We start from the raw sequence: 27246 nt of genomic DNA, 5'->3' as shown, positions 1-27246 counted from the left end.
CATGAGCAAACAAGTTGGAAAAATAATGCCAAAATGGAAATCAGGGAAAGGAGTTATTGATGCCCAAACACAGAATTTGGTTCCCCACCAACAGACCACTAACTATGGGGAAAAAAAAGAATGAAAATATCTATATACACAAAGAGGTGTTTGTGTGTGTGTGTGTACATGCATATCACACACAATATTAGAACATAAAATCTATACCACTCAGCATGCCTTATAATTTGCTTAATATAATATTTATTTTCATTATCTGAATGAGAATTTATGTATGGGGTTATAAATAAAATATTTCAGGACTTTGATTTAAAGTTCAAATGAAGATATTGATTTTTACCAAAATATGCATATTAAACTTTGATATGTGAAACTACTAAGCATTTCTCTTATTAGAATCTTTTAAGAGTAGACCTAGTTGGAACTAAAAAATGAAACATTTTTAAACATATATGTGAAAAAATATCTTTAAGAATATATTAGGAAGAGGCAGGAAAAATATAAGATAAGCTTGTAGCATTTTTTAGTGCCAATAATAAAGGAAGTATTCAAATAATACAAAGATGGAGGCATTTCCAAGGCAGATAAACAAGAGCCAAAGCAGAAACAATTTAAGGAATAAAATGAAAGAAAAAACCCATAGAATTGGATTTTACCCACAGTATAAAATAAATATCCAAGAGATCTACAGATATAAATAAATGATTGAGCAACAAATATTAGGGAGGAAGAGATACATCTTCCTTACAGAAGAATTCTAAATAATAAATGCAGCTATTCCATAGTCTAGGAGTTTCTGAGTATGGGCACCTGGCACTTAATGCCTCACTTACAAACATTAGTATGTGGAAAGGGGAAAACAAAACAAGGAAATCACTACCTTAACCATATGAACAACTATAATTACAAAAATTTATTAATGGATACACAATATGAAAGAATAGTGGCATCAAAAACACGAAAGTTGTATAAAACTACGTATCTTCAGTATGAGTTCAAACTTCTGTTGAAGTCAGTACAAAACGATGTTATAAATATATTTTATATATGCCTCATTGTAATCACAAAGCAGAAACATATAATAGGTACACAAAGATCACAAGAAAGAAATCTAAGCATTATCATTACTGAAAATGAATAAATCACAGGAAGCAAAAGAAAGAGAAAGAAATAAAAAAACAACCAGAGAACAAGTAACAAAACTGCACCAGTAAATCCATGTCTATCAATACTTTAAATGCAGGGGCTTTTCAAAATGAGAGAAAATATAGCAAATGAAAGAACGACAAAGAATTAATCTCCAAAATATACAAGCAGCTCATGCAATTCAATACCAGAAAAATGAATAACCCAGTTAAAATGTGGGCAAAAGACCTAAACAGACATTTCTCCAGAAGGTATACAAATAGCTAATGAACTCATGAAAAGACGCTCAACATCACTCATTATTAGAGAAATGCAAATCAAAATCACAATGAGGTATCATCTCACACTGGTCAGAATGGCCATCACCAAAAAGTCTATAAGCAATAAATGCTGGAGAGGGTGTGGAGAAAAGGGAATCCTCTTATATTGTTGGTGGGAATGCAAACTGGTACAGCCATTACGGAGACCAGTGTGGAAATTCCTTTAAAAACTGTCAATAGAACTGCCATATGACACAGCAATCCCACTGCTGGGCATAAACCCCAAGGAAACCAGAATTGAAAGAGACACACATACCCCAATGTTCACTGCAGCACTATTTACAATAGCTCGGACCTGGAAGCAACATAGATGTTCATAGGCAGATGAATGCGTAAGGAAGCTGTGATACATATACACAATGGAATATTACTCAGCTATAAAAAGGAACACATTTGAGTCAGTTCTAATGAAGTGGATGAACCTAGAGCCTGTTATACAGAGTGAACTAAAAAGAGAAAGACAAATACTGTAAATTAACACATATGTAATTTAGGAAGATGGTGCTGACGATCCTACATGCAGGGCAGCAGAGAAGACACAGATGTACAGAACAGACTTTTGGACTCAGCGGGAAAAGAAGAGGGTGGGATGATTTGAGAGAACAGCATTGAAACACATACATTACAACATGTAAAACAGATGACCAGTGCAAGTTCGATGCATGACACTGGGCACCCAAAGCAGGTGCTCTGGGACAACCTAGAGGGATGGGGTGGGAAGGGAGTTGGGATGGGTGTTCAGGATTGGGAGGACACATATATACCTATGGCCAGTTCATGTTGATGTATGTAAATATTTATACACCCAACATGGGGCTTCCCAGGTGGTGCTACTAGTAAAGAACCCAGCTGCCAATGCATAAGACATAAGAGATGCAGGTTCCATCCCTAGGTTGAGAAGATTCCCTGGAGGAAAGCATGGCAAAACACCCAGTATTCTTGTCTGGAGAATCCCATGGACAGAGGAGCCTGGTGGCCTATGGTCCATAAGGTCACAAAGATTCAGACATGACTGAAGTGACATAGCATGCATGAATGCTTGCATACACCTAACATAGGAGCACCTCAATATATAAAGAAATATTTACAGACCAAAAGGGAGAAATAAACAGCAATGTAATGATATTAAGGAATGTCAGTATCTCACTTTCAAAAATGGGAAGATCGTCCAAACAGAAAAACCAATAAGGAATTATTGAACTTAAACTACACACCAGAACAGATGGACTTAATAGACATTATAGAACATCCCATCAAATATTAGCATATATATATTCTTCTCAAGTACACAAAGAACACTCTTAGGATAAATCATACACTAGGCCAAAAAACTAGTCTTAATAAACTTAAGACTGAAATCATATCAAGCATCTTTTCCAACTACGATGGGATGAAACTAGAAGTCAAAACTAGACAGAGGATGGATGGCATCACCGACTCAGTGGACATGGGTTTGAGTAGACTCTGGGAGTTGGTGAAGGACAGGAAGCCCTGGCGTGCTACAGTCCATGGGGTCGCAAAGAGTCAGACATGACTCAGTGACTGAACTGAACTGAGAAGTCGATTAAAAGAAAACTGGGACATTCACAAATATGTGATGATTTTAAAAAGGCACTGAAAAACCAACAGGTAAAAGAAGAAACCAAAAAGGAAATGAGAGAATACGATGCACTTTGCAATCAGCTCACCTCATGGCCCAGTGCCTCAGCTGCTGTCCACGGCAGGTTCCACCTGGGAGCCCGATATTTCTGGAAGCTCTAGGTGGAGTTCCAGGAGCTGAGGGGGACCAGTGGCCACTACTGAAGCATAAAGAAGCGATCAGGCAAGAGCCCCTTAAGATTTCTCACTTTTCTTAAGATTACTGACATAACCCTTTTAGTAAAATGGAAGTTCATATAGGCATTGCAGAGGCAGCTGTTTTAAATAGATCCCCAAGAGGCCAGCAAGATAGCAAAGAAGGATGTAAGCTCATCCCTTCTTACAAAAACACCAATATTACAACTAACTCCTGAACAACCACCAACAAAAAAAATCCTGGAACCTACCAAAAAAGATACCCTGCACCCAAAGACAAAGAAGAAGTCATAACAGCAAAGTATGGGGGCACAATCACAATCAAATCAAATTGCATTCCCACTGGATGGATGACAAACCGGCAAATAATTCTGACAGGAGTGAAAGTCCTAAGCTCAACATCTGGCTTCCTAGCCTGGGGGTCTGGCAATGGGAGGAGGAACCCCCAGAAAATCTGGCTTTCAAGGCCAGCAGGGTTTGATCACAGGAATTCTATAGGATTGTGGGAAATAGGAACTGTACTTTTGGAGGGTACACACAAGCTCTAATGCACAGCGGGACCCAAGGAAAAAAGTGGTGACCTCATAAGAACCTGGGCCAGATCTACATGCTAGTATTAGAGGGTCTCCAGCAGAGGTGGGGTGGGGCGCTGGCTGTGGCTCACTGCAGGGACAAAGACTCTGGCAGCTATACCTCTGACGAGTACTCACTGGCATGAACCCTCCTGGAAGCCATCATTTCCCCTCAAAACCTAGCTTCATCCCAAAGCCTATATATAGGTACCAATGCTAGGACACCTCAGGCCAAACAACCAAAAAGGAGGAAACACACCCCTCAGCATCAGTGGGCAGGCCATGGTCAGGAAGACTTTAAGCAGCCATCCTTCAGATTCCACAGAGAAATCAAAAGCTTTACAGACAAACAAAAGCTAAGAGAATTCATCAGTATCAGGCCAGCTTTCCAACAAACATTAAAGGAAATTCTCTAAGTGGAAAAGAAAAGGCAACTACCAGAAATAAGAAAATTACAATGAGAGACTTCATCGGTAAAGGCAGACATAAAGCAAAAGTAGGAAATCATTTGGACAAAAATATAATATCAAAACCAGCAATTGTGAGAAAAGCAGAGCACAAAAGCAGGATATTGGAGATGCATTTGAACTTAAAAGACCAACAACTTAAAACAATCTTGTTTATATATATACTATTACATCAAATCCTTATGGTAACCACACACCAAAAATCTACAATAGATACATACACAAAAAAAGGAAAAGGAATCCACACACAACACTGAAATTAGACATCAAGTCACAAGAGAACAAAAAAGGAAGGGAAGGAAAAAGACCTATAAAAACAAATCCGAAGCAATTAAGAAAATGGCAGTGGGAAAATACAAACTGACAATTACCTTAAATGTATAAGCATTAAATGCTACAACCAAAAGACATAGTCTGAGGGAATGAGTATAAAAACAAGACCTGTATATATTCTGTTTACAAGAGACCCACTTCAGGTCTAGGGACACATACAGATTGAAAGTGAAGGAATGAAAAAGATATTCCATGCAAGTGGAAATCAAAAGAAAGCTAGAGTAGCAATACTCATATCATACAAAATAGACTTTAAAATACAGACTGTTATAAAAGACAAAGAAGTACACTAAATAATGACCAGGGGATTAATGTAAGGAGGTGATATAATGATTGTAAATATGTATGCACCCAACAGAGGAGCATCCCAATATATAAGGCAAATACTGACAGCCATTAAAGAAGAAATGAACAGTAACACAATAATAGTAACAAAAGTGGAGAACTTTAATACCTTACTTTCATCAATGGGCAGATCATCCAGAGAGAAGATTAATAAGGAAACGCTGGCCTTAAATGACACATTAGATCAGACGGATTTAATGGATATGTATAGAGCAATCCAAACAAAAGCAGCAGGATACACACTCTTCTCAAGTGCACAGGGAACATTCTCCAGGACTGAGCACATGCTAACCTTTTACCACAAAGCAAGCCTCAGTAAATTTAAGAAAAAAGAAATCTTATCAACCAACTTTTCTAATCACAAAGCTATGAGATTAGAAATCAACTACAAGAAAAAAACTATAAGAAACATCAGCAAAAGCACTTCTAAGAGGGAAGTTTACAGCAATGCAGTCTTACCTCGGGAAATAAGGAAAATCTCAAACAACCTAACCTTACATGTAAAACAACTAGAGAAAGAACAAACAAAATCCAAAGATATTAAAAGGAAAGAAGCCATAAAGATCAGAACAGAAAAAAATGAAATAGAGGCAAAGAAAACAACAGAAAAGATCAATGAAACTAAAAGCAGGCTCTTTGAAAAGATAAACCAAGACTCATCAAGAAAAAAAGGGAGAGGACTCAAATCAATAAAATTAGAAATGAAAAAGGAGGCATTGCCACAAAAACCACAGAAACACAAAGATCATAAGATACTACTACAAGCAATTATATGCCAATAAAATGGACACCCTAGAACTAATATACAAATTCTTAGAAAGGCACAACCTTCCTAGACTGAATGAGGAAGAAACAGAAAATATGAACAGGCCAATTACAAGTACTAAAATTGAAAGTGTGATATAAAAACTCCCAAGAAACAAAAGTCCAGGACCAGATGACATCACAGGTGAATTTTATCTAACATTTAGAGAAGAGTTAATACCTATCCTTCTGAAAGTATTCCAAAAAATTCCAGAGGAAGGAATACTCCCAAATTCGTTCTATGAAGCCACCATCATTCTGATACAAAAACCAGACACAGACACCGAAAATAAATAAAACTACAGGCCAATATCATTGATTAACGTAGACACAAAAATCTTCAACAAAATACAAGCAATCCAAATCCAACAATACATTAAAAGAATTATACACCATAATCAAGTGGGACTTATCCCAGGGATGCAAGGATTTTTTCATCTGCAAATCAATCAATGTGATACACCACATTAACAAGTTGAAGAATAAATATTATATGATCACCTCAAAACCTGCAGAAAAGGCTTTTGACAAAATTCAACACCCATTTATGACAAAATTTCTCCAGAAAGTGAGCAAAGAGGGAACACACCTCAACATAATAAAGGCCATATATGACAAATCAACAGCAAATATCATACTCAACTATAGAAAACTGAAAGCATTTTCTGTAAGATCAGGAAAAAAGACAAGGATTCCACTCTTGCCACTATTATTTAACATAGCTTTGGAAGTCCTAGCCACAGCAGTCAGAAAAGAAAAAGAAATAAAAGAAATTCAGATTGGAAATGAAGTAAAACTGTCGCTGTTTGCAGATGACGAACAGTCTGTTTGTTGCATCTGTTTGCAGATGACACGATATGGCACATAGAAAATCCTAAAGATCCCACCAGAAAACTACTAGGGCTCATTAATGGATTCAGTAAAGCTGCTGCTGCTAAGTCGCTTCAGTCGTGTCCGACTCTGTGCGACCCCATAGATGGCAACCCACCAGGCTCCCCCGTCCCTGGGATTCTCCAGGCAAGAACACTGGAGTGGGTTGCCATTTCCTTCTCCAATGCGTGAGAGTGAAAAGTGAAAGTGAAGTCGCTCAGTCGTGTCCGACCCTCAGCGACCCCATGGACTGCAGCCCACCAGGCTCCTCCGTCCATGGGGTTTTCCAGGCAAGAGTACTGGAGTGGGGTGCCATCGCCTTCTCCATCAATAAAGCTACAGGATACAAAATAAATATACAGAAATCTGTTGCATTTCCATACACCAACAATAGTGATCAGAAAGAGAAATGAAAGAAACAATCCCATTTACAACTGCATCAAAAAGAATAAAAGTACCTAGGAATGAGTCTACCTAAGAAGACAAAATATATGTACTTAGAAAACTTTGAGATGCTAATGATGGCACAAATCAAAGAAGACACAAACAGATGGATAGATACACCACATTCTTTCACTGGAGGAATCAATACTGTCAAAGTGACTATACTAGCAAGGGAATCTACAGATTCAAGGCAATACCCATTAAATTACCAATGGCATTTTTCACAGAACTAAAACATAAAATCTTAAAGTTTGTATGGAGACACAAATGACCATGAATAGCCAAAGTAATCTTGAGAAAGAAAAAGAGAGCTGGAGGAACTAGGCTCCCTGACTTCAGACTATACTACAAAGCTGCAGTGATTAAAACAGTATTATACTAGCACAAGAACAGAAATATAGATCAATGGAAAAGGACAGAAAGCCCAGCAATAAACTCACACACCTATGGCCAATAATCTTTGACGAAAGAGGCAAGACTGTACAATAGAGTAAAGACAGTCTCTTCAATAAATGATGCTGTGAAAACTGGACAGCTATATGTAAAAAAATGAAATTAGAACTTTCTTTAACACCACACACAAAAATAAACTGAAAGTGGATTAAAGACCTAAATGTAACACCAGATACTATAAAACTCTTAGAGGAAAACATGGCAGGCCACCCTTTGACATAAATTGGGCAATCAGTAAGAAATGAATAACATCAGTTCAGTTCAGGTTCAGTCGCTCAGTCGGGTCCAACTCTTTGCGACCCCATGAATTGCACCACGGCAGGCCTCCCTGTCCATCACCAACTCCCGGAGTTTACCCAAACTCATGTCCATCGAGGCAGTGATGCCATCCAGCCATCTCATCCTCTGTAGTCCCCTTCTCCTCCTGCCCCCAATCCCTCCCAGCATCATAGTCTTTTCCAATGAGTCAACTCTTCTCAGGAGGTGGCCAAAGTACTGGAGTTTCAGCTTCAGCATCAGTCCTTCCAATGAACACCCAGGACTGATCTCCTTTAGGATGGACTGGTCGGATCCTTGCAGTCTAAGGGACCCTCAAGAGTGTTCTCCAATACCACAGTTCAAAAGCATCAATTCCTCAGCGCTCAGCTTTATTCACAGTCCAACTCTCACATCCATACATGACTACTGGAAAAACCATAACCTTGATTAGATGGACCTTTGTTGGCAAAGTAATGTCTCTGCTTTTGAATATGCTATCTAGGTTGGTCATAACTTTTCTTCCAAGGAGTAAGGGTCTTATAATTTCATGGCTGCAATCACCATCTGCAGTGATTTTTGGAGCCCAAAAAATGAAGTCTGACACTGTTTCCACTGTTTCCCCATCTATTTGCCATGAAGTGATGGGACCAGATGCCATGATAACATACAAACTACCAATACAGCACCATGAGGAAACAGGAAATCTGCACGATCGATTACTAGTAAGGACACTGAATTACTAATTAAATTTTTTCCCATAAAACAAAAGTCCAGGACGAGATGCTTCCATTGGTGAAATCTACCAAACATTGATATTAGAATTAACACCAATACTTCCCAAACTCTTCCAAAAAGCAGAAGAGAATGGGACATTTCCAAACTCATTTTCTGTGGCCAGCATTATCCTGATACCAAAACCAGGCAAAGACACTACAAGAACATAAAATTAGAAGCCAGTACCCCTGATGACTATAGATGCAAAAATATCAGCAAACCAATTTTAACAGTACATTAAAAATACCATAATCAACTAGGATTTATTCCAGGGATGCAAGTATGGTTCACTGTCCACACAGAAACCAATGTGACACATTACACTAACAAAATGATGATAAAAAAAAATCATGTGATCATTTTAATATACATAGAAAAAGCATTTGACAAAATTCAACATCTATTTATGCTAAAAACTCTCAATACATATAGGTAGAAAGAATGAACCTCAAACATAATGAAAGCCATATATGATAACCTCACAGCTAACATCATACTTAACAGGAAAAGCTCAATGTTTTACCTCTAAGATAAAGAACAGGAACAAAAATAAGGATGCTTACTCTCAACACTTTTATTCAAAACAGTACTGAAAATCCAAGTCAGAATAATGAGGCGGGAAAAAGAAATAAAAAGCATCTAAACTGGAAAGGAAGAAGTAAAATTGTCTCTATCTGCAAATGACATGATATAATACATAAAAAACTACAATGTCCTCACCAAAAAAATGTTGTTCAGTTGCTCAGTTGTGTCCGACTCTGTGACCCAATGGACTGCAGCACACCAGGTTTCACAATCTCCCAGAGTTTGCTCAAACTCCATGTCCATTGAGTCAGTGATCCCATCCAACCATTCTGTCCTCAGAGAGCAGACAGAATGAGAAGTGCTAGATGCAATAAACACATACAGTTAAGTTGCAAGGTACAAAATCAACAAACAAAATTCTGTTGTGTTTATACATAAACAATGAGCTAACAGAAAGAAACATTAAGAAAACAATCCCATTTATAATCACAACCAAAAGAATAAAAAGCCTAAGAATAAATATAACCAAGGAGGTGAAAGACCTATTTACTGAAAACTATAAGACACTGCTGAAAAAGACTGCAGACACAAGTAAATGGAAAGCTATTCCATGCTCACAGATTGGAAGAATTACCTACACTGTGAAAATGTCCACACAACCCAAAGAAATACATAGATTCAATGTGATCCCTATCAAAATTCCAAGGGCATTTTTACAAAAAGAATTCTAAAATGCATATGGAACTACAGAAGACCTCAAAAATCCAAAACAATTTGAGAAAGAAGACCAAAGCTGGAGGCCTCACACTCCCTGATTTGAAACTATTTTACAAAGCTATACTAACCAAAATGCTATGGTGCTGGCATAAAGACACACAGATGAACAGAACAGAATAGAGAGCCCAGAAATTAACCCATGTATATGTTGTCAGTTAATTTAAGACAAAAAGGCCAAGACTATATACTGGGGAAAGGACAGTCTCTTCAATAAATCATGTTAGGGAAACTGTACAGCCACATGCAAAAAATGAAACTGGACCTCTACACACAAAAAAAACTCAAAATGGATTAAAGATTTGAATGTTAAGACCTGAAATCACAAAACTTCTAGAAGAAAACCTAGGCTGTAAGCTCCATGACATCTGTTTTGGTGATGATGTTTTGGGTTTGACATCAAAGGCAAAAGCATCAAAAGCAAAAATAAACAAGTTAGACTATATCAAATTAAAAAGCTTCTGCACAGCAGAGAAACTGCCAACAAAATGAAAAAGCAACCCACCAAATGGGAGAAAATATTTGCAAATCATATATCTGATAAAGAGTTAATAATCAAAGAATTCATACAAGTCAACAGCAAAGAACAAACAACTTGATTTTAAAAAAGGACAGAGTATCTGAAAAGACTTTCTATTTCCTTAGAAGACACACAGATGACCAATAAGTAATTGAAGATATGCTCAACATCGCTAATCATCAGGGAAATGCTTCTTAAAACCACAATAAAACATACACACACACAATGGGATATCATTTCACACCTGTTAGAATGATTAGAATTTAAAAAAAGGCAACAAACAACAAGTGCTGGTGAAGATATTGAAAAAAAGAAATCCTATAGCACTACTGGTGGGAATATAAACTTGTACAGCCACTCTGGGAAACAGTATGGCAATTCTTCAAAAAATTAAAAATGCAACGACTGTACAATCTAGCAATTCTACCTCTGAGTATTTATCCAAAGGAAATGAAAATAGGATATTGAAGAGATACCTGCACTTTCATGCTCACTATAGCATTAACTCCAGTAGCCATGATATGAAAACAACCTAAGTGTCCATAAGCAGGTGAATGAATAGATAAGATGTGATATATGAATGTACAGAACACTATTTAACCATGAATAAAAAGGAAATCCTTTAATTTACAACAATATGGAGGAACTTGAATGCATTATGCTAAGTAAGGGAAACCAGACAAAGACAAATACCACATGGTACCACTTATACATAAGATCTAAAAAAACAACAAACAAAAAATCCCACTCAAACTCACATACTCAGATAGTGGAAGCGTGGTTGTCAGGGCCTCGGGAGTGTGGAAAATAGGGAAAGGTCAGTAAAAGTGTACACTTTCAATTATAAGATGAATAAGGTCTGAGGATCAATATAAACAGGGCTCCCCTGATGGTTCAGTGTTAAAGAACCCACCCGCCAATGCAGGAGACACAGGGTCGGGAAGATTCCCCTGGAGAAGGAAATGGCAACCCACTCCAGTACTCTTGCCTCTCTGAGAATCCCATAGACAGAGGAGCCCGGTGGGCTACAGTCCATGGAGTGGGAAAAGAGTTGGACACAACTTAGGGACTAAGCAACAACAGTCAATACAAACATAGTGATTACCAATGATAACGCCATGATATAATTTACCTTTGCTTTCAGAGTAAAGCTTTAATGTTCTCACACACACACTAAATGAGGTGATGGATGCTTTCATTAACTCAATGGCGGGAATCCTTTAAATATCTTACAATTTTTTTATATCAGTTATGCCTCAATAAGGCTGTAAACAAAAACTATGAAGACCACGAAGAATGAGAAAAGCCTGAAAAGCTATCACAGACCAGAGGTTGACTAAGGACACACGACAACTGAATGCAATGGATTACCTTGCATTGGATCCTAGAACAGAAAAAGGTAATTAAAAACTGGTGAAATTCTGATGAAATCTGGAGTTTGAAATTTATTATAATCCTAAACGAAACTGAAATTGGGGTGAGGGATGTATAAGAAACACCTCTACTATCTGTACGACGTTTCCATAAATCTAGTTATTCCAAAATAAAAGTTTATTTTTCAAAAAAAAAAAAAAGATGTATCTGGAATCTTATAGGACAGATTTTAAGCAATGTGTGCACAAATCATGGATTGCAGCAAAAAGATCTTAGGGAATGAAAAAAATCTGGAAACAGATAAGTCAGGAAGTCATGGTAGGAGATTCTTAATGATCAAGAGTGGCAGGTCTTTAAGGAGATTTTGGCAGTTTTGACACATTCCCTGCCATAAAGTATCTTACAGTCTCTGACTGACTGTACTCTGCCAAAACAGGGCAGAGGCTAAGTGATGAACCAGCAGATTTAGGCATGGCAAAAAGTTAGACCATGGTACTTGTGAAACTTTAAAAGTTAATATTCTCCTTGACTAATAAAAACCAAGATATATAGATATAAAAAACAAAAAAAATCATGTAAACAATAACATTAGATACTGGAATAGGCCACTAAAGTGGCCATAAAACTCTCACGTCCCAAGTCTTAAAAAGAATGGACAGAATCTCAAATAAACTAAAGATGGTTTAGAGGCAGCCTTGTCTGTTATCTTCTCCAGCTAACATTTAACCATAACACTTCTTAGGAGTTTCTCATGGAGCTTCTGGTGTTTCTTCCCACTGAACTCATCTTACATTTAACATCTTACCATTTATCTGTCAAGTAGGACATGCTACCTTATTCTTTCACTTGTGTATAAGCCCCACCTGCCCTGATAAGGACATGTTAATTCATGCACTCTTTCAATAATCACGTCAGTCAACGCTGGAGGTCTACCAGGCATTATGAAGGGCATTAGAAGTACACCATTAATGGGACCACATAAAGGTGTATTTTACTGGACTTTAGGTTTAGAAGTGAAAACATTTAAGCTGAGTTCTGAAAAAGTAGATCATAAACAACCTGATGTCAAAGGCCCAGTCCCAGACATTTGAATTTTCTCAAGCCTTGAGCTCAGCTCCTTGAAGAGAGCAGAAATTGGAGTTTGTTAATTATGATCATAATATTGATACTATTAACAATACTGATACTATTGAATCAAGATAATAACAATGGCTTGGATCCAAGATTCCAACATGAGGAAGGCAGAATTCCAACTCTCAAGATGTTATTGACATTTTCCCCGTTGATGCTTGAATCCATCATATCAATCACAATTTCCGTGACATGCTGGCACTCAATAAATATTTGCTGAATTGATGAGCTTTCTCAGACTCCTCACATCCAGTCAAGCACCAAGTCCCAAGAACTCTTTTTGTTTTTGTAATAAGGCTGTTTCACTTTATTATCCTTCGAGTGTTTACTGGAGTAGCACTTTTGGTGGGGTGGTGTGTGCCGCAGGCTTGTGGGATCTCAGTTCCTCAACCCAGATGGAATCCTGGTCCACTTAATGAAAGCACCAAATCTTAACCACTAGATGACAAGGGATCTCTCCCTGATGAATGCTTATCTTCAGAATATTTCTTGCATCTGTTTCTCCAATTTTTCTACTTGCCACCACATTCTTTTGTTACTTTCCAGCTCTACCACTAAAAGAGACTTTACACTGGTCCCCTCCTCCAGGCTCTTCTTCCTCAACACTGCAAGCCACCACCAGGTTTTCTGAATAAGTACCTACTAAAATATCTCCTGTTTGCTTACAGAAAAGCTGAGCATTATCAGCTTACAATTCCAGTTCTCAAGTCTCCCTGGTCTTGTCCTTACCTACCACTGTCTTCACACCCAACACTCCCTTAAACAAACCCTGTCCTCCAGTCACACTTGTCATACTTCCAGTCTTTTTCTCCCCAAGATTCCACTCAAAAGCCTTGGTTCAGGCCGTTCCTACATTCAGCAGCTCTTGTTCCTAGGCTCCTTAATGTAAAGTAAAGTGAAAGTTGCTCAGTCGTGTCCAACTCTTTAAGACCCCATGAACTGTACTGTCCAAGGAATTCTCCAGGCCTGAATACTGGAGTGGGTAGCCTTTCCCTTCTCCAGGGGATCTTCCCAACCCAGGGATTAAACCCAGGTCTCCAGCATTGCAGGCGGATTCTTTACTGCATGAGCCACCAGGGAAGCCCTAAAGCCCAATACAAAACTTTGCCTAGAGTGAAGATTTCTTTAACCACATTTGTGTATAGTGTGAAAAAGAAACCACTTTTTTTTTTAATATAGATATATGACAACACCATTTTTTATAAAAGACCATCTTTTCCCCTCTGTGCTTCTATGCTGGCCACTTTTGTCATAAATCAAGAACCTATCAATAATAAAGTATACACAGGTCCGTTTCTATACTCTCTTGATCTATTCATTTACCCTGCACAAATACCACACTGCTTAATTAATCTAGATTTGCTATCTGGAACGTTGACTAACTTTGCTCTTCATCAAGATTCTCTTAGCTATTCTTGGCCTTTTGCATTTTCATATAAATTTTAAAATCACTTTCAACAAATACAAACTTGCTGGGATTTTAATTAGAATTACACAGATCAATCTGGGAGAGAATTAAAAAGAGATCTTATCAGCCTCCTTAAATATTTGATCTTGTTATGCCAATGTAAATGGTAACAGTTTTTAGTTTTATTTTGTAATATTTTTTTCCTAATTTAATTTGCATAGTAACTTTTTATTCAGTGGCCATGATGAATTCAGTGACATTACTAATTCATTAAGTGTAGCTGTAGTTTATTTTGTTCAGATATATAGAATAATATCTTCTACTAATAATGACATTTTACGATTTCCTTCTGAATTCTTACTCTTACTTTATTGCATTGGTTATGACCTTCTGTACAATGCTGAATAGATGTAATGATGGTAGACATCCATGCCTCAGTATCCAGGAAGGTATTTTTAAGTACTTCACCATTAACTTTAGAGTTAATAAAGTTAACCACACAGTTTCTTCATCTTTTTAAAGAAACTCTTTATCAGAATAATGAAGTTTCCTTTTATTGCCAATTTATTGAGAATTTTGTCATACCTGTGTATAGAATCTCAACAAACACTTTTACTTCATTTATTTACAGGTTTATTTTCATTTTTAATGTGATAAATTAGATTGACTTTCAACTTTTATATCAACTTTGCATTACTAGAATAAATTTAACTTTGTTACAATATGTAATCAGTATATCACAAGATTCCTTGCCTATTTTAACCTTGTCTAAACTAAGTCCTTTGAAGATAGTTTTACGCTACTTTGCATTTTTCTGCATTATTCATAACACTGTATTCATATTATAACTGTATTTATAAAAACTGTAAGCATCTTCAGATCAGAACAGATCAGTCACTCAGTCGTGTCCGACTTTGCAACCCCATGAATCGCAGCACACCAGGACTCCCTGTCCATCACCAACTCCCGGAGTTCACCCAAACTCATGTCCATCGACTCGGTGATGCCATCCAGCCATCTCATCCTCTGGCGTCCCCTTCTCCTCCTGCCCCCAATCCCTCCCAGCATCAGAGTCTTTTCCAATGAGTCAACTCTTCTCAGGAGGTGGCCAAAGTACTGGAATTTCAGCTTTAGCATCATTCCTTCCAAAGAAATCCCAGGGCTGATCTCCTTCAGAATGGACTGGTTGGATCTCCTTGCAGTCCAAGGGACTCTCAAGAGTCTTCTCCAACACCACAGTTCAAAAGCATCAATTCTTTGGCACTCAGCCTTCTTCACAGTCCAACTCTCACATCCATACATGACCACAGGAAAACCCATAGCCTTGACTAGACGGACCTTTGTTGGCAAAGTAATGTCTCTGCTTTTGAATATGCTATCTAGGTTGGTCATAACTTTCCTTCCAAGGAGTAAGCGTCTTTTAATTTCATGGCTGCAGTCACCATCTGTAGTGATTTTGGAGCCCAGAAAAATAAAGTCTGACACTGTTTCCACTGTTTTCCCATCTATTGCCCATGAAGTGATGGGACCAGATGCCATGATCTTTGTTTTCTGAACGTTGAGCTTTAAACCAACTTTTTCACTCTCCACTTTCACTTTCATCAAGAGGCTTTTGAGTTCCTCTTCACCTTCTGCCATAAGGGTGGTGTCATCTGAATATCTGAGGTTATTGATATTTCTCCCGGCAATCTTGATTCCAGTTTGTGTTTCTTCCAGTCCAGCATTTCTCATGATGTACTCTGCATAGAAGTTAAATAAACAGGTGACAATATACAGCCTTGACGAACTCCTTTTCCTATTTGGAACCAGTCTGTTGTTCCATATCCAGTTCTAACTGTTGCTTCCTGACCTGCATACAAATTTCTCAAGAGGCAGATCAGGTGGTCTGGTATTCCCATCTCTTTCAGAATTTTCCACAGTTTATTGTGATCCACACAGTCAAAGGCTTTGTTTGGCATAGTCAATAAAGCAGAAATATATGTTTTTCTGGAACTCTCTTGCTTTTTCCATGATCCAGCGGATGTTGGCAGTTTGATCTCTGGTTCCTCTGCCTTTTCTAAAACCAGCTTGAACATCAGGAAATTCACGGTTCACATATTGCTGAAGCCTGGCTTGGAGAATTTTGAGCATTACTTTACTAGCATGTGAGATGAGTGCAATTGTGTGGTAGTTGGAGCATTCTTTGGCATTGCCTTTCTTTGGGATTGGAATGAAAACTGGCCTTTTCCAATCCTGTGGCCACTGCTGAGTTTCCAAATTTGCTGGCATATTGAGTGCAGCACTTTCACAGCATCATCTTTCAGGATTTGGAATAGCTCAACTGGAATTCCATCACCTCCACTAGCTTTGTTCGTAGTGATGCTTTCTAAGGCCCACTTGACTTCACATTCCAGAATGTCTGGCTCTAGGTCAGTGATCACACCATCGTGATTATCTGGGTCATGAAGATCTTTTTTGTACAGTTCTTCTGTGTATTCTTGCCATCTCTTCTTAATATCTTCTGCTTCTGTTAGCTCCATACCATTTCTGTCCTTTATCGAGCCCATCTTTGCATGAAATGTTCCTTTGGTATCTCTGATTTTCTTGAGGAGATCTCTAGTCTTTCCCATTCTGTTGTTTTCCTCTATTTCTTTGCATTGATCGCTGAAGAAGGCTTTCTTATCCCTTCTTGCTATTCTTTGGAACTCCGCATTCAGATGTTTATATCTTTCCTTTTCTCCTTTGCTTTTCGCTTCTCTTCTTTTCACAGCTATTTGTAAGCATCTTAAGGGAGGGCAAATACTTGTTTTGGTCTTTGTATACTCTCTACTGTTTGAAACACAGTACATACGCCAGATAAATGCTTGTTGAGTCAAAGTCCTCGTAATCTCCTAACAAGATATCTTTCACATTAAAGTCATTCTCAATAAATATCTGCTGATGATGAGTATGGCAGTGTTTTTTTTTTTCTTAATTTCAATGAGTCCCATCTTCTCAACTTAATTCCTCATGTTATTACCAGTTACAGACCTAACAACTTGCTGGCAGGAGCACAATTATAGCTCAAGACAGAAAATACTATGTTCACAAGGTTCACTGTCTACTCTAGAGGACAGAAACTCACACTTATCACCCAACTTATATGACATCCAGTCCATGGTACCCGGTCGGGTAGTCCAGCTTGGGCCCACTTCATATGCTAGACATCAGTGAGATTTTCCAATGGACCTACGTCTACCTGAGAAATTTTGCCATGTTCTTCTTATTCTTCAGAAGCCCAGCTTACCAGTTTGATGTGTGATTTTAGAAACTGAGCTCTTTTGTCTCTGTTTCTAAGGAAAAACTTGGGCTTCCCTGATAGCTCAGTTGGTAAAGAATCACCTGCATTGCAGGAGACCTCAGTTTGATCCCTGAGTCGGGAAGATCCCCTGGAGAAGGGCTAGGCTACCCACTCCAGTATTCTGGTCTGGAGAATTCCATGGACTGTATAGTCCATGGGGTCGCAAAGAGTCAGACACAACTGAGCGATTTTCACTTTCACTGAGAAAAATTTAAATGTACATTTTTGGTAAAAAGGTGTCTCTTTCCATCCACTGTGTGGCATTCCAACTGTACCTTGACAGTTATGTTGTATTCTAAACTCCTGCAGTACAATATACATACATATGAATTTGAGGCAATCAGTAACTTTAAAAGTCCCCAGTGCAGACACATGAAGCAACACCTATGGGTTTTTACCACAAACTCTATCTCTGCCTAACTGCACCATCTATCAATCAATTCAGTACAAGAACATATCATATATACTATGTTAACAAGCTACTGTCCTGTTCCAGAAGTTAAAAGATTCATCAGACTTCTTGACCTTTGGAGCTAAAACAGAAGAACTGGAAACTGTTACACAGGTGTAAACCTGAGACAGATATAAAAATCTGTGAAAAGAAGTGAAAACTTTCAGAGAAACTAACCATAGGAAATATTTAGTAGCTATTTCATGGAACAAGGGAAGTAAAAGGAATCTTTTTTTTTTTTTTTTTGCCTTTCCATTTTAGTATTTATTTTTGAAATATTCTTTTTTTTTTTTTAATTTTTTAGTTCCCCATCCTGAACCCTCCTCCCTCCTCCCTCCCCATACCATCCCTCTGGGTCGTCCCAGTGCACCAGCCCCAAGCATCCAGCATCGTGCATTGAACCTGGACTGGCATCTCGTTTCATACATGACATTTCACATGTTTCAATGCCAATCTCCCAAATCTTCCCACCCTCTCCCTCTCCCACAGAGTCCATAAGCCTGTTCTATACATCAGTGTCTCTTAGTAAAAGGAATCTTAAGCTCTGTGGTCCTAAGCTTCTCAAGTTAAATATATTTAATATGATATGTCACTGACTGCAATTATGTTAAATCAGTAAGCCAGAGATCAAAGAAGTCAATGTTTCTTCAAAACAAACTGAAATATCAACCCACAGTCCATTAGCCCTTTATAAACATACGCCACGTAAAGTAATGACAAATACAGTAGTGGACACAACACTGAGCTGCTTCAGAAGATACTCAAGAGACACCTAGACTTTCATTTCTTGACCATGCGTTAGAGAGGTAGGGAATTCTGCCTCAGTCTAGGCTTTCCGTATTCTGTTTACCTACAGTCACAGGAAATAATCCTGGTAAATGTTAATGTTCTTAAATGTTTGCCAGACAAAATTTACCCAGTCTGGCCAAAAATACTATTAACATAAAAAAGGATATTTCCTCCTTGTTTGGTTGGTTGGTTGGTGGATTAGTTGGTTGGTTTTTAATGGTATATTTTAAAGATTCATTCCCTTAGGTTGAACTCTGTCTTCTGGTGCTTGACTGATCTGCTCCATGGAGTATAATTACTTGGACAAATCTGCTCTGTGGGACATAAACGACATTACATAATATGAGCCTAGACCACTGTGACCAAGTTTGCACTAATCCATTTATTCTTTGCTCTTTATGTGAATAATTTACTCCAGGAGGAAAGTGTGCACTTGATATTTATTTACTATTCACTGGTAACATAAATTCTATTTAAGTGTGAAAATTCACACTTTGAGGAGTTTTTTTGTTTTGTTTTGTTTTGTTTTTAAGTGAGGCACTTATTAAACCTTGCAAGATACTAAGGCTCACTATAATATGAACATTAAGGATTCTGGCTTCTACTCTTCACAGTTTCTCTTCTGCTTTCTCTTTGAATTTTAAAAGGGCTTTCTGAGCACCATGCAGCACAAATTTGTGAAGGAAAGCACATATTAGGGATAGGGCAAGGAGTTGGTCTCTACTAGCAGAACCCACAGAGAAAGTAAGAATACGAGTCAGCCTCAGAATGGCCAGGCAGGGAGCAAACAGGGGCCCACTGGCCCAGGGCCTGCTGGAAGCTCCATCCTGGTCCTTGTTTTCATGATTGTCAAATCAGCTACACGGAAGCTGGTGGATCCTGTAATGCCCTTCACTGCTTCTACCCAGAAGTGATACATCTATTTGACTCATGGTTGTTGTTGGCCAAAGTAAGTTTCCTGGCCAAGGCTTGCTTGAAAGAGGGTGTAGAAGGGGGATTCAACCAAGACCCAAAAGAAGGAGAAAGAGAACACCCATGACTAGCTCATAACCATGAGACATAAAGCTCTTAGCACAGCATATGGCCCATGTTCAATGTTCAACACACAGAACCTGTCAGTATAATTGCTACTCAGGTGTTGCCTAGTGGATCACACACACACTCTACCCAAAAAGCTTCCATATTTTATATCTGAGATCAGCCTGCCTGCATTAGGGGCTTCCCTGGTGGCTCAGATGGTAAAGAATCTGCCTACAATGTAGGAGACCCAGGTTCGATCCCAGGGTTGGGAAGATCTCCTGCAGGAGGAAGCATCAAAACGGGGTCTCCTGCATTGCAGGTGAATCCTTTACCAGCTGAGCTACCAGGGAAGTCCTAAGGAAAATGTTAGGCCCCCAGAAAATGAACTAGAAGCTGGGCAGAAAGACAACTTAATGGGCCCAGGACAGTGAGACAGCCTTACTGACAAAAGGAACCATACACTCTGGGTCCAGATCTAGAATGCAGGCAAAAGTGTTAGTTGCTCAGTTGTGTCCAATTCTTGCAACCCTGTGGACTGTAGTCCACCAGGCTCCTCTGTCCATGGGATTTCTTCCAGGCAAGAATATTTGAGTGGGTTTGCCATTTCCTCCTCTAGGGGATCTTCACAAGCCAGGGATCAAACCTGGGTCTCCTGCATCATAGGCAGATTCTTTACCATCTGAGCCACTAGGGAAGCCCCTAATGCAGGCAGGCTGATCTCAGATATAAAATGTGGAAGCTTTTTGGGTAGTGTGTGTGTGTGTGATCAGCTAGGCAACACCTGAGTAGCAATTATACCAATAGATTCTGTGTGTTGAACACTGAACATGGGCCATATGCTGTGCTAAGAGCTTTATGTCTCATGGTTATGAGCTAGTCATGGGTGTTCTCTTTCTCCTTCTTTTGGGTCTTGGTTGAATCCCCCTTCTTCACCCTCTTTCAAGGAAGCCTTGGCCAGGAAACTTACTTTGGCCAACAACAACCATGAGTCAAACAGATGTATCACTTCTGGGTAGAAGCAGTGAAGGGCATTACAGAATCCACCAGCTTCCCTGTAGCTGATTTGACAATCATGAAAACAAGGACCAGGATGGAGCTTCCAGCAGTGCAGGGAACTAAGATGTGGAAAATCCCCTTCTGCTATGGATTGGATGTCTGGATGCTTATGTGTCCCCCACTCCACCCCCACCCACTAAATTCATATGCTGAAACCTAATCCTCAATATCCTGGCCTTTAGAGGTGGGGCCTTTGGGAGGTGATTAGATAATAAGCCCACAGGAACAGGGGCTTCCCAGGTGGCCCTAATGGTAAAGAATCCACCTGCCAAAACAGGAGAGGCAGGAGACATGGGTTTGATCCCGGGAAGACTGGGATCATTGGGAAGATTCCCCTGAAGGAGGAACTGGCAACCCACTCCAGTATTCTTCCCTGGAGAATTCCCATGGACAGAGGAGCCTGGCAGGCTATAGTCCACGAAGTCGCAAAGAGTCGGACATCACCAAGCGACTGAGCATGCAGGCGTGCCACGTGAACAGAATAGTCTTCAGAGAGCTCCTCGACCTCCACCACCACCTGAGGACTCAGCAGAAAGATGGCTACCTATGAACCAGAAACCAGGCCTTATCAGACACCAAATCTGGCTAAGACTTGACCTTGGACTTCCCAGATTCCAGAACTGTGAGAAATAAATGCTTAAAAGGCACCCCGTCTGTGGTATTCTGTTATACCAGCCTGAAATAAGACATGTGCCAACCGGCACAAGTGAGAAGTGTAAGGAAAAAATTCTTCTGTAGTACTGAGCCCCTGCCATAAGGGGACTATCCCTCACTGGAGTACAGACATGGACGGTCTCCTTAAGTCATCTGGTAAACCTGTGACTTCTTACAGAGGACTGTGAGTGTACATCTTGGTCATGGTGAGTCCTTTGCCCAGGACTATCTCACCAGAGCCCTGCTCTTAACCACAATCTGACAAAAGCTAACTGAACAAGCAGGAGAGAAAACAAGACATCCCCATCTCCATAAAAAGCATCAAGAAACCTCTACACACACAACTGGTATAAAGCCAGGCAACTTAGCAGAGTAGCCTCTGCAACTCTCCCTGCTTGTGAAAAAAAAAACAAAACAAAAAAAAAAGAAGTCAATCAAGGCATACATTAATACCACCAAAGGACACCAGCCTAACATAATACTGTGCTCTGAGATAGTCAGACTGTATTAAACAGTGACTCTCAGTGACCCAACCCCAGGAAGGCCTGACAGAGTAGAAGGGTTAGAGTTGGAAAAGCGGCCCTGTGCTTCTCTTGTTTGCCAGATCATAACATTCATTTGTACCTGTGTGTATGCTAAGTTGCTTCAGTCGTGTCTGATTCTCTGTGACCCCATGGACAGTAGTCGACCAGGCTCCTCTGTCCATGGGATTCTCCAGGCAAGAATACTAGAGTGGGTTGGCATGCCCTCCTCTAGGGGATCTTTCTGACTCAGGAGTCAAACCTGGGTCTTCTGCATTGCAGGCAAATTCTTTACCATCTGAGCCACCAGGGAACCTCCATTTGTACATTATACCTAAACTAAATACAGGATCCTACAGAGAGTAAGACTTCCATTGTCTCCCAAACCCAATGCCTTTTAAAGCCATATGAAGTATCAGGCACAACAGGAGGCAAAAGAGTCTAAGAAGCAAGAGCACAGACAAGCCCCCAAGATGATAGCTTATGGTGAACCGTGTTGGATTGTTGATCCCCAAAGAAGATTTAGCTTTGGAACCAGGGACCAGGCTTGATCACTCAAGAGCTTTTGCATAGCAGAGTTTTATTAAAGTATGAAAAGGGACACAGAAAGCTTCTGACATAGACATCAGAAGGGGGATGGGAAGGACTATTTGAAGCTAATAAGACAACACTCTACACAGGGCCCAGAAATTTTACTTTTTCCTAAAATTTACAAGTAGAGTTCAAAATCTAGAATTCATGGTATAAATGTAACTTCCTTGTAGCTTCTAATCATGACTATGAACAGAAGAATTCCCTCACATAAATGGGTATTCATCTTAAGTATCAACCAACCAACACCAGGAATCCAATTGAAAGATGGGTTGAATGTATTCCAATTATCAATCATTCAATTCATGTCACTTTTCTTTTGTCCAACCTTGGGATTAGTCCTATAGCCTGTAAACTAGAAAACGACAGATAAACCATTCTCATTTTTACCAAATTGAGTGGCAATATATTCTCCAGCTGTCACTTTACATCGTGTTATTGACTTTCAGATTAAGCAATGCCTCTGAAGTCTGGACAGAGTCCACACAATGACACATTTCATTTCGGGGAATTCCGTTATTGAGATGACTGAACATGCGATCATTTGAAGCCATAATTTATTTATGCCCTTAATACTGGACTTGCTTTTAAAGCATGAGCAAAGGAACAGTCGGCTGTTTTCATGCATATGATCTCCATTATAATTACTCATTTTTAACATAATAAAAATGGTGCTCATCCACTTGATTAGACAGATCAAAAAGGTCAAACTAGTGTACATCACCCTTGAATTTCATATGATACACTCATCCTAATCTTTCCAACATCTAAATCTGAAGGTGTCACATATGTTCAGAATGCTGTCTATTATAAAGTCAACAATCACATTTTTATGTTTTGCATGGCAATAATGTACTTGAATATATTTGTTATAGGTTTTTAGATTTGTAATTAGAAATTAACTTCAAACTACCTGAAACATCATAGTGTATATAACATAAGATAGCTGAGCCTGAATGCAAATAAAATTATGTTGCTATACTAATTTACTTTTTCATAGCACTTTCATAAATATTATTCATTAAAATGTTTATAGATGTTTCAAAGGGGCAAGAGAACATCACCAAAAATTTCACCAGAAGCAAAGCCCCATTCCTAACTGAAAGCAAGTGTATGTATAACAAAATATCAGAACAGAATATGTTTCATGAAACGTATTTGAGGAAGCAAACAAAAATGTGACTTTGATTTAAATAACAAATGAGATAATTTTTCAAAACCAAGTACAAGGCTCTATTTTGGAGCATTTGAGTGAAGAAGAAAGCATAGATCCTTACCTGGAAACAACCAGATCTCACTTTCCTTGGTCTCTAATCCTCAGCAAGTGCTGAGCATTCTATACTCATCCACTAAGGGGAGGCTGCCATGGCCCACTCTGTATGACTTAGTACTTTCAATGAAAATCTAAAAGTGAGAAACCATCTAAGTATAATATGTGCAATGTCAGCGATTCAAGAAGACAATACTCATAGAAGGTGGCAGTATTGATTTTCAGTAAGAAAATAAAGGAACTACACAAGCTAAAAGCAGAAGCTGCAAATGAACACACATTCAGAGTGAAACAAATGAAGATATACTCTATCAGCATCCTCAGAGTAGACCATTCTCGCTAGTACTAAAATAATAAAACACTACCAGGAGTCAAGTTACAGGAAGGTGCTGTTTGGCCCTTTTTGACTAATAACCACCGGTTCCTTCGCTAATTCTGGAGCTTGCATTTTTAAGCAGACACTGCTGCCTTTCAAACAACTTACATCCTAGCAATCTCCTTCAGTTACTTGCATGGTCTTAAGGATCTGAGACATCCATTTGATGTCAGGAAATTGTCTCTACACACAAGACGACTGCACCCCAACTCAAATCTTTAAACTTCTCTTTCAGGGACTGGATCAGGACCTCAGAGAAAAGGCAAAGACTTTCTTTTAAGATCGGGTAAGAGAAATAGTCTTTTGCCCACTTTCTCCTGGGATGCTAGTTGCTGCTGAAAAGCCCAGAAGAGAAGCCAGCGCGCGGGGGGGAGGGTGGGTTGTTTCGGGGTGGGGGGTGGTCCTTGCGGCGGTAGATGTGTGAGTTCCAGAAGTTCTTATTCTTATCTTTCTACCATAATTGGCGATGTGACCCAAATACAAGGAAACCTTCTCATTCCATTAACAGACCCAATTTGGATTAAGCAGCTCCGCGGGAAGAAACGACATCCTCCCGGCGGTAGCTAGCTGTTGTGCACTCTTGAGATAATTCTCTTAGTTTCATGTTAACATTTGGTTAAGGAGATGCTGGTGGGTCAGATTTGACACTGTGAATCCACTAAACCGTTTTAGAAGGACTTCTTCTCTCCCGAATGGCGAGCCCTAGGAGCTCAGCCCCAGCGCCAACACCTTTCCGGTGAAACACGCACTCTTGGGAGGGGGTCCCGCTCGCCGGCCCCCCATCCTGCAGCGGCGCGCCCGAGAGCTGGGCGACCTGCTCTTTCTTTCGCCGTTTCTCCTTGCAATGTGCAAATTCTTCCCTAGCTGGCTGCAGGTAGACAGGACCGCCACCTGCTCATCCCAGAGGATACGCTGCAGAAAACTCGAATGGATAGTGTGCGGACGCAGGCTGGTCGCCAGCGGCGACAACTTTACAGATTTGTTCATGTTAGTTCTGGACCAGGTATAATAGCCCCCTGAAGACAGGAAGCAAACGCCCCCTCTATAAAGCCCACTACCGTGTCACGCCGGCTCCCTGGAGCCACACTGGGTCAGTTCCCCGTCTTGCTCACCCCGCACAGGCACCCCAGGAACGCACTGCGAATGACGCCCGCCCCCCTCCCCGCACTGGCAGCCTGGGGAGGTCGAGGTGTGCAGGGACAAGCAGTGCCGGAAGAGAACATCCCCGCCCCTCCCCTCCCCGCAACCCAGTCCTTCCCGGGGCAGGAAAGTGCTGGAGAGGCTCCGGGCTGGCGGAGGACTCGGACGCCCCAGCTCCGAGCGGGGCAGCCGGCGGGGTCCCCGCTCCCGGCTCCGGGGCTGGGGTGCGCGTGCGGCAGGTGCAGGGCCGCGGCCCGGGGAGCGAGCCGCGCTTACGTGCTCCAGCTTGTCTTTCCTCCGGAGCCAGACGCTGGCGCTGTAGTCCTGCTGCTTGACGCTGCTGTAGAAGTTCGCGCCCACTCGGGTCAGGCTCGGCGAGGGCTCCTTGGGGCGGCTTTTCAGCCTCATCTGCTCGAAGCCCTCGTGGGGGGAGGCCGAGAGCCACTCATGCTGCCGGATCTCCATCCTGACATGACCAGACGGCTGCCGGCGCGCAGCGGGCTCGGGATGGGCGTGCGGGAGGCCGGCCGGGGCTGAGGGAGGAGCGAGCGAACGCGGGCCGGGCGCGGGGAGCGCGGGGAGCCGAGCGCGGGCAGGGCGGGGTGGAGCGGGCGGGGAGGGAGAGGGAGGAGAGGGAGAGGAGGGGAGGAAGATGGGGCAGGAGGGACGCCGCGAGCGAGGCGGAGGCGCGGGGTGCGGGCGCCTGCGGTCCAGGGCTGGCGCTCAGCACACCGGCCCCCGGCGGCACCGATTGGGCCGGGTCGGCTTCGGGCGGAGTGCGGCGGGAGGGGGCGGAGTGCGGCGGGAGGGGCCGCGCGCGCCTGCAGGTTGGCGCAGTGAGGAGGCCGAGGACTGCGAGTCCGGCCGCCGCCCCTCCCGCCGCGCCCAGCCGGGCGGCGGATCTCCCTTCCGTATCCTTTCCTCAGCAGGGCTCGGTCTCTTTCCCTCGGGTTTTTCACTCGAAAGCGAACCGCGCCTGGAGAAGTCAGCACCATCTCCGCGCCCCCTCCCTCCTTGGTACCACCCTGCCCTTCCCCCACTCGCCACCCTGACCTCTGCCTCCCCTCTTTCTCAAAGTTCAGTAACTTCCAGCCTCAGGAGCCCATTTATCCCACCCCTGGGGACTCCTAACAGAAGGTGTCCAGAAAACGGCCCCAAGGACAAGTGTCTTCTTGAGCCTGGTGCGCTTTCCTGGGAGGGTGTGTAGAGATGCGGACCCTCCGGGTGCGGTAGCCCGGCGGCGGCGCCTGGCTCCCCGCAGCCTCGCCTCTCGGATCCTGGGAGGGCGATTCCAGGAGACACTCTGCCTCCGCTTCGTGCGGTTCTCTTCTTGGTTCCCAAGCTCCCAGAGCCAGGTTTGCATGCCCAAACCTTTTTACGAGTGCTTTCCCTCCCAGGCTCAGTCTTAAGATAGTGTGGCATGATTTTTTAGACGATTTTTTATAAATAAGGTGGCATATTAATCATTAAATCTTAATAATCTCTTTATCCTTTTGCTATTTTTAAAATAAACATTTTTCAAAACATTCTTTGGTTTTTCCGAAAAGCCGGATAACAACTAGTGTTAAGGATTTCTCAGGTCCATTTAAAAGCTTGTTCAGTGTTTGAAAGCTGAAGTGTAATGGAGAGTTTAAAGGGAGCCGCAAAGGATAAACTGATCTCTCTAGCCCTTGGCAGAACAGTTACCCAGAACTATTCACCTTGCTTGATAGCTTCAAAGAATAAAATTCTGTGTTGGAATTTGATG

General features: G+C 41.0%; 1 protein-coding gene across 1 annotated transcript in view; it reads right to left on the bottom strand.

The window, feature by feature from the left end:
* Positions 1–25964, bottom strand: part of PLD5 (phospholipase D family member 5) — a 424211-nt gene extending 398247 nt beyond the window's left edge. Inside the window, exon 1 of the mRNA NM_001205378.1 lies at positions 25776–25964. Coding sequence (NP_001192307.1) covers positions 25776–25964 — 189 coding nt within the window. The remainder of the gene's footprint in view (positions 1–25775) is intronic.
* Positions 25965–27246: the final 1282 nt, after the last annotated feature.

This window comes from Bos taurus, chromosome 16 (assembly GCF_002263795.3).
Source record: "Bos taurus isolate L1 Dominette 01449 registration number 42190680 breed Hereford chromosome 16, ARS-UCD2.0, whole genome shotgun sequence".
Classification (NCBI taxonomy): domain Eukaryota; kingdom Metazoa; phylum Chordata; class Mammalia; order Artiodactyla; family Bovidae; genus Bos; species Bos taurus.
This window is presented reverse-complemented; position numbering and strand designations above follow the sequence as displayed.